The following is an 11276-nucleotide window of genomic DNA, read 5'->3' on the forward strand; positions in this document are numbered from 1 at the left end:
CCCCCCCACCATGGCCCACCCCCTAGCCAGCAAGATAAAGGCAGCTGCTGGGGCTGGCAGGGGACAGAGACCTGGAGCCTGCGAGGCGAGAAGGTGTCTGCAGAGCCAGCAGAACAGAACCACACCGAACAGAACCTCGAGAGGAACGACAAACCCTGAGACCACACCTGTTACAGACCCCAAGCACCCTGTCAGCTAAGAGAGACCCTCGGTGAGTAACCTACCTCTCTGTCCTTCCACGGCAAGGCTGGCTTTCACAGCTGGGGTCCCCTCTCCTGGAATGGACGTATTGGGGTGGCTCTGAGTGGGGGAGGAGACTGAGGACATGCATGGGAGGAGGGGAGTGGAAGTCTCAGATATAAAGAACCCACAAAGGAGGTAAAGACAGAGTGAGCCCCATGGGAGCTCTCGGAGTGGCTTCCACAGGCCTGAAGCCAGCAGAAAGGACAGGCTCCTGACACGACCCAGAAAGGCCTGGAGTTGTGATTTTTAAAATGCAGGTGTGGAGTGCCTCGGGCTTCAGGGCTTCCTTCCAGGGAAGCCTCAGGTAGGCCCAGGGTCTGGAGGAAGGAGGAATAGAAGTGAGGCGGGGGCACGGGGCCGCAGCTAGGCCTGGGTGTGCATTGCCAGAACAAGCCCCATGCCCAGTTGTTGTGGGTGACACTCTTGGCATATCTAGCCCAGCGATAGCTCCCAGGGGCTGGCCTGAGCCCAGCTCCCTGCACGTCACAGCCTAAAACCTGGGGTGGAATTCCGACTCTGCCCATGTCCATGGTCTTGCCCAGTAGGAAAGCCCTCAGGGCAGATCTGGGGGGCTCAGGGCAGGGAGAACAGACCTGAATTTGCCCTGATGTAAAGACAAATGGAGCCAGCTGGGCCGAGGAGGAGGTGACCTGAGGACAGCAGGGGGACCATCCTGACAGGCTGGCCCAGCCCTAGGAGACCAAGCTTTAGGACAGTCCTTGGGGCTTACCCCACCCTAAGTCCGGTCCCAGTTATGAATTCTGTCCCAACTCTACACTTGCCCCAGGAGTCTCAGGCCAGGCAAGGATGGTGGTAGGAAGGCCAGGGGACAGGAGGCTTGCTTCAGGCTTTGCTGCCACCTTGCTGAGCCTCTTTGGACAGTTCCTTTCTCCCCTTTGGGCCTCTGTTTCTCCGTTTGAACAATAAGGGGTTTACATTGAGTGACCTCTGAGGGTCCTTAGGCCTGACATCCCTGGACTCCATGATAAAAGCTGTCTGTGGCCCCAGCAGAGATTCTGGAAATTCCTGGGGGCGGGGCTGGGGCGAAGCTGATGGTCTGCACCTGCCATCTGCCCAGGCCACCCTGGTGGAGACAGGATGGCGTGGAGGTGGCGACAGGCACAGGTGTGCCTTGGGCAGGGGAGCCTCTCCAGAGCTCGGAAAGGAAAGAAATTCCCCAGAGCTCTGATGAGACTCAGGCTGCAGGTTTCAGAGCTCTCACTCCCCAAAGGTTCTGATGTCTCTGGCGGACTTGCCAGGGTGGGGGTGGGGTAAGCAGGACCCCGTTCCCTCTCTCCTCCTTCAGAGGTTGTCATAGGAAGGAAGTCCCGCCCCACTTGCTGCCAGCATCCCCACACCTCTCCCGGCGTGGACTCCTTTGCACAGGGAAGGTGTCCAGGTTCCAGCACCTGGTTGGCCTGCAGCCCAGGGGCCTGACACCAGCTCAGGAGGCAGGATCAGGGAGCCCAGGGTAATGAAGGAGACGAGGTGAGCCAATGGCCCCGAGGGTCCCCGCTGACTGGGCCTCAGCCACCCTCTGAGCCCAGGGCTGCTGTTCTGAGGACGAGACCTCAGCTATATTTAGCACCTTCTGTGGTGCAGAGCAGTGGGTCAGGGGCAGCGGGAGGGGGCACGTGCTTCCCATTCTTTCCCTGCTGACCTCTGATAGCTGTTAGTACACCTGTCACAAGACAGATAAGACAAACATCGACAGAGAGCAGAGAAGTCCTTGAGGGGTGGGAGGCCATTGAGAGGCGGGGGTGGAGCAGGGGAGAGGCTGAGCTGGGGTGGCCGTGAGGCCTGCAGGGGTAGGGCTTAGCCTGAAGCCCCCCGAGTCCGAGCCCCTGAAGCTGTGCTTGCTTGCTTAGGGAGAGGTCTCCAGGGCCGGGCACGATGGCTCACGCTTGTAATCCCAGCACTTTGGGAGGCCAAGGCCAGTAGATCACGAGGCCAGGAGTTCGAGACCAGCCTGTCCAATATGGTGAAACCCCATTTCTACTAAAAATGCAAAAATTAGCCAGGTGTGGTGGCACACACCTGCAGGCCCAGCTACTTGGGAGACTGAGGCAAGAGAATCGCTTGAACCCTGGAGGCGGAGGTTGCAGTGAGCCAAGATAGTGCCACTGCACTCCAGCCTGGCGATAGTGTGAGAATTTGTCTCAAAAAAAAAGAGGAAAAAGAGATCTCCAAGGTCTCCAGGAGCAAGGGGCAGGGCTGTCTCTGCAGAAAGGACCCTTGTCCCACGGTCCTCTCCCTGGTAGGTGTCACCGTCATATCCTCCCAGGCTGCCTGCTGGGGAATAGAGGGTCCTATGGCCAAAAAGAAAGCTTTACAGCCCCGACCCTCTTATTTCTTGGGGCCAGGCCCTAAATGGGGCTCAGGGACCCCAAGCCAGCACGGCCTTCCACTTATTCACAAAGATCTGACTCTGGGCCTAAGCTCCCGCATCTTAATTTACAAATGGTTGTGCTAAAAGACCTTTGCGGTCCCCCTAGCTCAGGTATTCTCAGTCTTGAGTATAGTGCAGGAAACCCTGACCGGAGATTCAGAATTTGGGGCTGGCCTAACCACGAGATACCTGATGCGAGCTTCCCAGCCCTGATCCTCAGCTGCTTCTGCTCCAGCATGGGCTGCTGGCCTCTGTCTGCCTCCCTGGGCCTGGGAAAGGTTGGAGTGAGTTGACAGCCAAGAGGTAAAAGTTAGGCAGGGCTCCAGGTCAACACGGCAAGTCTGCCCTCTGGTGTTCTGCAAGGGAATCTCGCCTCCAGTTTAGAGACCCGCCCCTCCAAGGCTGGGACTCCAAAAATCAGGATTCCCCCACCCCCCGCCACTCCTCTGAAAGTCTTCTCGGGAAACACCGATTTTTAACAAAGGCAGGCGAGGATGGGGCATGCCCAGTTTGCCCTCTGGGTTTGGGCATCCCTTGTGGAGCTAAAGGAAAGTGTCTCATGGCCGGTGGTACCATGGTCGCTCCCTAGCAACCCAGGAGATGCAGGGAAGCAGGAACCCACTGTGATGGATGGGTCCACATGTCCTAAGTTCAAGACCTGTCGCACACCAAACATGCCGGCAGCAGAGTGAAGCCCAGGCCAGGCACATAGAGAGAGGGAAGGAGTCTCTAAGCATAAGTCGCCCAGAGCTACTCTGACCCTGAGCCCTGTTTCCTGCCATTTCTCCCAGTATCCAGCCTCTACCCTGCTGATCATCTAGACCTAAGCCCCCAATCCCACCCTCACCTCTTCCCCTTCTTCTCAGAAAGATGGCCGACACCCAGACGCAGGTGGCCCCCACATCAACCATGAGGATGGCAGCTGCAGAGGACCCACCCCTCCCTCCACCCCCAGCCCTGGAGGACCTGCCACTGCCGCCACCCAAGGAGTCTTTCTCCAAGTTCCACCAGCAGCGGCAAGCTAGTGAGCTCCGCCGCCTCTACAGGCACATCCACCCCGAGCTCCGAAAGAATCTGGCTGAGGCCGTGGCCGAGGATCTGGCTGAGGTCCTAGGCTCTGAGGAACCCACCGAGGGTGACGTTCAGTGCATGCGCTGGATCTTTGAGAACTGGCGACTGGATGCCATTGGAGATCACGAAAGGCCAGCTGCCAAGGAGCCCGTGCCGGGTGGTGACGTCCAGGCTACCTCCCGCAAGTTTGAAGAAGGCTCCTTTGCCAACAGCACAGACCAAGAGCCAGCCAGGCCCCAGCCGGGTGGAGGGGACGTCCGTGCAGCCCGATGGCTATTTGAGACAAAGCCACTGGATGAGCTGACAGGGCGGGCCAAGGAACTGGAGGCTACTGTGAGGGAGCCCGCAGCCAGCGGAGACGTGCAGGGTACCAGGATGCTGTTTGAGACGCAGCCGCTGGACTGCCTGGGCTCCCGCACCTCCCTGCAGGAGCAGAGCCCATTAGAACTGCGCTCAGAGATCCAAGAGCTGAAGGGTGATGTGAAAAAGACAGTGAAGCTGTTCCAAGCGGAGCCCCTGTGTGCCATCCAGGACTCAGAGGGTGCCATCCACGAGGTCAAGGCCGCATGCCGGGAGGAGATCCAAAGCAACGCGGTGAGGTCTGCCCGCTGGCTCTTTGAGACTCGGCCTCTGGATGCCTTCAACCAGGATCCCAGCCAGGTGCGGGTGATCCGGGGCATTTCCCTGGAGGAGGGGGACCGGCCCGACGTCAGCGCAACTCGCTGGATCTTTGAGACGCAGCCCCTGGATGCCATCCGGGAGATCTTGGTAGATGAGAAGGACTTCCAGCCATCTCCAGACCTCATCCCACCTGGTCCGGATGTTCAGCAGCAGAGGCATCTCTTTGAGACCCGAGCGCTGGACACTCTGAAGGGGGACGAGGAGGCTGGAGCAGAGGCCCCACCCAAGGAGGAAGTGGTCCCTGGTGATGTCCGCTCCACTCTGTGGTTATTTGAGACAAAGCCCCTGGATGCTTTCAGAGACAAGGTCCAAGTGGGTCACCTACAGCGGGTGGATCCCCAGGATGGTGAGGGGCACCTATCCAGTGACAGCTCCTCCGCACTGCTGGGCTCTCAGGGTGCCCCACAGAGGGATGGGCTAAAGGGGGATGTGAAGACTTTTAAGAACCTTTTTGAGACCCTTCCCTTGGACAGCATTGGACAGGGTGAGGCTCTGGCCCATGGGCGTCCGAGCAGAGAAGAAGGAACTGATTCAGCTGGGCAGGTCCAGGGCGTAGGGGCCCCCGTGTATGCCATGCAGGACAGCAAGGGCCGCCTCCACGCCCTGACTTCTGTTAGCAGAGAGCAGATAGTCGGAGGTGACGTGCGGGGCTATAGGTGGATGTTTGAGACACAGCCCCTGGACCAGCTCGGCCGAAGCCCCAGTACCATTGACGTGGTGCGGGGTGTCACCCGGCAGGAGGTGGTGGCTGGGGATGTTGGCACTGCTCGGTGGCTCTTTGAGACCCAGCCCCTGGAGATGATCCACCAGAAGGAGCAGCAGAAACGAAAGGAAGAAGAAGGGAAGAGTCAGGGAGACCCCCAGCCAGAGGCGCCCCCAAAGGGCGATGTGCAGACCATCCGGTGGTTGTTCGAGACGTGCCCAATGAGTGAGCTGGCCGAAAAGCAGGGCTCAGAGGTCACAGGTCCCAGAGCTAAGGCTGAGGCACAGTCCTGCACCTGGATGTTCAATCCCCAAGCCTCGGACAGGCCAGCGGGGTCCAGGGAGCAGCACCTGCAGGTCAGCCAGGTCCCGGCTGGGGAGAGACAGACAGACAGACATGTCTTTGAGACCGAGCCTCTTCAGGCCCCAGGCGGTCCCTGTGGAAGAGGGCCTGTGAGATACTGCAGCCGCGTGGAGATTCCTTCAGGGCAGGTGTCTCGTCGGAAGGAGATTTTCCAGGCCCTGGAGGCAGGCAGGAAGGAAGAAGACCAGCCCCGGGTAATCGCCGGGCCCATACCCGCAGGTTCTGTCCACAAGTTCACCTGGCTTTTTGAGAATTGCCCCATGGGCTCCCTGGCAGCTGAGAGCATCCGAGGGGGCAACCTCCAGGAAGAGCAGCCCATGAGCCCTGCAGAGAACGGGATGGGAGAGAGCCAGGAGACTGCAGCTGAGGGGACCCTGTGGACTCTGCACGCTACCCCTGGCATCCTGCATCACGGAGGCATCCTCATGGAGGCCCGAGGGCCAGGGGAGCTCTGCCTTGCCAAGTATGTGCTCTCAGGCACAGGGCAGGGATGCCCCCATATACGCAAGGAGGAGCTGGTGTCGGGCGAACTTCCCAGGATCATCCGCCAAGTCCTGCGCCGGCCAGATGTGGACCGGCAGGGGCTGCTGGTACAGGAAGACCCAACTGGCCAGCTCCAACTCAAGCCGCTGAGGCTGCCAACTCCAGGCAGCAGTGGGGGTACTGAAGACATGGACCCCGAGCTCCAGCAGCTGCTGGCTTGCAGTCTCGGGGCCTCCGTGGCAAGGACTGGGCTGGTGATGCAGGAGACGGAGCAGGGCCTGGTTGCACTGACTGCCTACTCTCTGCAGCCCCGGCTGACTAGCAAGGCGTCTGAGAGGAGCAGCGTGCAGCTGTTGGCCAGCTGCATAGACAAAGGAGACCTGAGTGGTCTGCACAGTCTGCGGTGGGAGCCACCGGCCGACCTGAGTCCAGAGGCAGCCAGCGAGGGGGCCCAGAGCCTGCCCCCAACTGAGAGCATCATCCATGTTTCCCCACTGGACCCCAGCATGGGGATGGGGCATCTGAGAGGCCCAGGGGCCACCCCTTGCCCTCCTCGGGCCATTGGAAAGGCAGTCCCTGTGGCTGCGGAAGCTGCAGCACCAGCCCGATTGCAAAACACAGAAAAGCAGGGAGACAGTCACAATGGACAGAAAGGGATGGCAGTCTTGGGAAAGTCAGAAGGAGCCACGACTACCCCTCCAGGGCCTGGGGCCCCAGACCTGCAGGCCGCCATGCAGAGCCTTCGGGTGGCAGCAGCTGAAGCCCAGAGCCTGCAGGAGCAAGTTCTGAACAAGCACAAGCAGGGCCCCGCCCCCGCAGCCACTGCCGAGCCCATCCAGGCCTGTCTTCGGAAAGCTGGGGCTACCCAAAGCAACATCAGGCCTGGGGGTGGAAGTGATCCCCGGATCCCAGCAGCCCCCAGAAAGGTCAGTGGGGAAGAGCAAGCACTACCCAGAGGGCCACCTGGGGGGTGGGTGACAATTCAGGACGGCATCTACACCGCTCATCCCGCGAGGACCTTTGACCCGCCTGGGGGTGTCCAGCCTTCTGACAGGAAACCCCAGTCAAGGTGCAGGGAAACCACCCTCTCAGTCCAGGCTGCCGGCCCCCTCCAGGGAGGCCCAGCTCAGAGTACTGGGCCAGGGCGGGAGGCGCCTGGGGGCCGCACACAGATCGCCTGGGGGCCTCCAGGGAAGGTGATGGCAGAAGTCTGCCCAGAGGGCCTCCAAGCTGCAGAGACCACCCTGAAGACTGCCCCTCTAGGCTGCCACATTCTGGCCTCTGGGCCCCAAGCGCCAGGTGCCAGCCCGCAACCCCATAATGCCTTTGTTCCTCCTCCTCCTACTCTCCCAGCTGCTGTGACAGGACCTGACTTTCCAGCCAGAGCCCGCTGTGACGAGGACTCCATCCAGCAGGTCTCCGAGCCCCTGAAGGATCCCCTTCTTCAGTCCCACAGCAGCTCTGCTGGCCAGAGAGCTCCTGGAGGGTTACAGACAAAGACCTCTAAACTGGAGCCCACCACGTCCCCAAAGGAGAAGCCGCAGCTGCCCCCTAAACCGGCACACCTAACCCAGAGTCACCCTCCTCGGAGGCTGCCCAAGCCCTTGCCTCTATCTCCCAGCTTTTCCTCAGAGGGGGGGCAAAGAGAGCAGCGACAAGGTGAGACAGATGCCGCCGTCCCTCAGCCAGTCAATGTTCCCACCACTGTGGGCCAGGGCCACAGATCTCTGGCCGACTGCCCTGATGGACACAGCCAGCCCATCCCCCAACATAGCCTCAGCACCACGGCCCCCAGGCACGCCCAGAATCAGAGTTCTGAGCCCCCCAAGCTCAATGCTGTCAACTGTGATCCCACCTCACCACAGGGGGGCCCCGGCTCCTCAGGAGGGCAGCCTGTGGAAGGGGCCCCCAAGAGCCCTGCGAGCCTGCAAAGAAACCAGAACGAGCTCCAGGGCCTCCTGAACCAGGTGCAAGCCCTGGAGAAGGAGGCTGCCAGCAGTGTGGACGTGCAGGCCCTGCGGAGGCTCTTTGAGGCGGTGCCCCAGCTGGAAGGGGCTGCCCTTCAGGCCCCCGCTGCCCACCAAAAGCCCAAGGCCTCCATGGAGCAGGCCTTTGGGGAACTGACACGGGTCAGCACGGAAGTTGCTCGGCTGAAGGAACAGACCCTGGCCAGGCTGCTAGACATTGAACAAGCTGTGCACAAGGCGCTCAGCTCCATGTCCAGCCTCCAGCCTGAGGCCAGCGCCAGAGGCCATTTCCAGGGACCTCCAAAAGACCACAGTGCCCGCAAGATCAGTGTCACAGTCAGCAGTAGCGCCAGGCCCAGTGGCTCCAGCCAGGAGGTCGGGGGTCAAACTGCAGTCAAGATCCAAGCCAAGGCTGGATGCCACCCGGAGGCCCAGCAGGAAGTCAGGATCAGAAATCACACGGAGGTCGGAGGTCACGCAGCCTCAACGGCACCTCCCACCGGGAGGCAGGAGACATCAAGAGAAGATGCATGCCTCCCTCGGGTCTTGCCTCCCAGCCGAGATTCACCCTCCTCCCCAACATTTATCTCCATCCAGTCGGCCACGAGGAAGCCTCCAGAGACTCCCAGCTTCAAGGGCAACCCTGACGTCTCCGTGAAAAGCACAGGACTAGCTCAGGACACAGGCCAGGCCCTGCTCCAGCAGAAAGGTATCCAAGACAAGGCTGGAAAGAAGGACGTCACCCAGTGCTCTGCACCGCCTAAGCCTGCCCCTCCCTCAGCCAGTCCCCTGACCACAGGGCGGCAAAAGAGTGTTCTGGAGCTGCAGACGGGGCCAGGGAGCTCACAGCACTATGGAGCCATGAGAACCGTGACTGAGCAGTACGAGGAGGTGGACCAGTTCGGGAACACAGTCCTCATGTCTTCCAGCACAGTCACCGAGCGGGCAGAGCCACCCAGGAGCCCAGGTCTCCGCCTCGGGCTCCACGCCTCCCCCTTGCTGAGGCAGTTCCTGCACAGCCCAGCTGGGTTCAGCAGTGACCTGGCAGAAGCTGAGCTGGTGCAGGTGTCCTGCAGCCCCCAGACAGCTGCCCAGTGAGGCCATCCCTCCCACCACACCTGCCACCTGTTCTGGCCTCCACTGCCCCAGGACTGAGGTGGGTGCCTACCTCCTGCACCCTGGCACAAGGACCAAGAGGAAAGGGCATCTTCAGGGGATTACTGGGGCCATCTCCCTTTCATCAGTTCTTTCAACAGGCCAAGTTCTTCCAATGGGAAAAGAAAGGTCTGGAAGCAGCCTGCAGAGTAGCACAGGCGTGGGGGTGGGGTGGGGGCCCCCAGCTGCTTGTGGAGGATGTAATGTACACACACACACATGTTTCTCACACAGACCTGGCCCACGCATGGACATGTATGAATCTGCACACCACTGCCTGAGGTGGAGCCCCCCCAGAGTGTCCCTCTACCCAGAGTTTTTATTTCTTTTATTAGTCTGAATGTTCCCAGCCATCTGCTCCATAATCCCCGGAGAGGAACAGAGCCAACTGGACACAGCGTCGCTCTCTGTTTGCAATCACTGTGAGGTCTCCAGAAGGGCCTGGCCGCCAGCCCCTTCGTCACCATCTCCAACATTCAGCTGGTCATCTGGTGGTCCAAAGGTCACATGAAGAGTCAGCAATCACCATGTCCCCAGAAGCCAAATGCACTGCCTTTCTCTGTCCCAACAACAGCCCCCCACTGTACCCCAAACAGGAAGCGTATGGTCTGAATAAACCCAAGTTTTATTCTCTACTCTGTGCCTGTCTGACTGTGTGTGCATCTGTTCCAGTCTGTGTTCCCACTGCAGGGGAGAGAGCAGCCACAACCTCCAGGTGCCTCCTCTTCCTAGCAACGGCAGCGTGGGAAGGCTCTAAAGGCCACCCCTTCTCCACCATCGTGGCTGGCAACCAGAAATGCCCTGCCCACTCTCCTATTCTCCTTACCCCCCTCCCCATCACGTGTGCCTGCACACACACACACACACACACACACAGACACACACACACAGACAGACACACACCGCTGCCCTCTCTACCTCAGCCTCCCTTCCTGAATGTTCTTGAACACCATCTTGGAGGGGTTCTTAGAAGCCTGCCCCAGAGCTGGAGAGCAGCCCAGTCAGGCCTGGGAAGCGGGAGGAACTCATGCCAGGAGAATTCCTGTGCCCACCATGGCTGGGCCACTTCTGCCTATTCAGCCCAGGTGCTGTGTGCCAAGCAGGGGCTCCTGGGAAGGCGAGTGCTCAGATCCCGGCCTGGAAAGTCAGGATGATCTGGTGAAGGGCCCTTTTCACGCTGTCTTTCAAAAAGCACTAGGCATCTTCTGTATTTCAGACCTGTTCTAGGCAGTGGGGACACAGGTGCGGTCCAAGGGGTCCCATTTTCAGGGAAGTTTTTAAATGAGGAGGCAGACAATAAATGAGAAAAATTAGATCAGGAGTAGGGTGATGCACCTGGCTAGGCCGCTCTTGCCCTCTGGGATAAGTTACATGACATTATGTCATGTAACAATGGCAGGTGATTGCTTTAGGTGGAGTGGCCAAGCCAGGCCTCTCTAAGGAAAAAACACCTCAGTGGAGATCTAAATGACAAAGAACAACTATGTGAAAATCTGGAGAGGAAGCGCCAGGTGGAGGGACAGCACTTGCGAAGACCCGGAGGTGGAATACTTTTTGTTCCTGGGTTTCCTGGGTGCACAGGCATTTGACACTGGGTTTGCCTCCCACCAAGTTCATGTGTCACCCGCACTTTGCTTCAGTGGAAGAGACAGGTGCCTATCCTACCCCTAGCCCACAGCCCTCACAGGCCCCTCATTTCCTGCTCAGCCAAGATGGGTGGGGCTCCCCTGGGACAATATGGCTCGGATCTGGAAGGAGTCTGCACCTTGTGGGAGACTGTGCTGTCTCGAGAATAATCAAGGTCCCAAATCCGCCTGGTTGGGCCTGGTACACCATGTTGTTGAGCCCCTCCCCGCATGTCCCCCTCCCCTGCCTTCTGCGGGATCTCACTTGATTCCAGGGCCCAGCAGCCTGCAGAGCATGAGTGTTCTCCCCAGCATTCTCATCTGTAAAGTGGGCACAGTTATAGTACCTACTGCTGTGAAGATTAAGTGAATTAACCCATTTATGCCTGAAGTTGCAATTTTGAATTTCTGCAATCAGACCTTGGCAATGATCTTGAGCAGTAGGATAAAATAACTTCCACATGCTTAATGTTCCAATAATGGAACACCAGGCAGTGTAAAAAGTGCTTGAAGCTATACTTGGCATCTGAAACTCAAAGACATTCACTTTTCATATTATTGTAATTTTTAAAAATATAACTTCTTTCTTTTTTTTT

At 59.1% G+C, this 11276-nt stretch overlaps 1 protein-coding gene across 3 annotated transcripts; it reads left to right on the plus strand.

The window, feature by feature from the left end:
- Nucleotides 1-46: 46 nt before the first annotated feature.
- Nucleotides 47-9698, plus strand: XIRP1 (xin actin binding repeat containing 1). Of its 3 annotated transcripts, XM_017508357.2 has the most exons (3): nucleotides 47-211; nucleotides 3499-6859; nucleotides 7287-9698. In XM_017508357.2, the coding sequence occupies exons 2-3, from the start codon at nucleotides 3503-3505 to the stop codon at nucleotides 7293-7295; spliced, it is 3366 nt and encodes a 1121-aa protein (XP_017363846.1). In that variant the 5' UTR covers nucleotides 47-211; nucleotides 3499-3502; the 3' UTR covers nucleotides 7296-9698. The 3 variants fall into 3 exon arrangements, with proteins under 3 accessions (XP_017363846.1, XP_017363844.1, XP_017363845.1); XM_017508355.2 differs by having other exon boundaries at nucleotides 48-211; nucleotides 3499-9698; XM_017508356.2 differs by having other exon boundaries at nucleotides 48-211; nucleotides 3502-9698.
- Nucleotides 9699-11276: the final 1578 nt, after the last annotated feature.

Source organism: Cebus imitator, unplaced genomic scaffold, assembly GCF_001604975.1.
Source record: "Cebus imitator isolate Cc_AM_T3 unplaced genomic scaffold, Cebus_imitator-1.0 Scaffold391, whole genome shotgun sequence".
In the NCBI taxonomy this organism is placed as follows: domain Eukaryota; kingdom Metazoa; phylum Chordata; class Mammalia; order Primates; family Cebidae; genus Cebus; species Cebus imitator.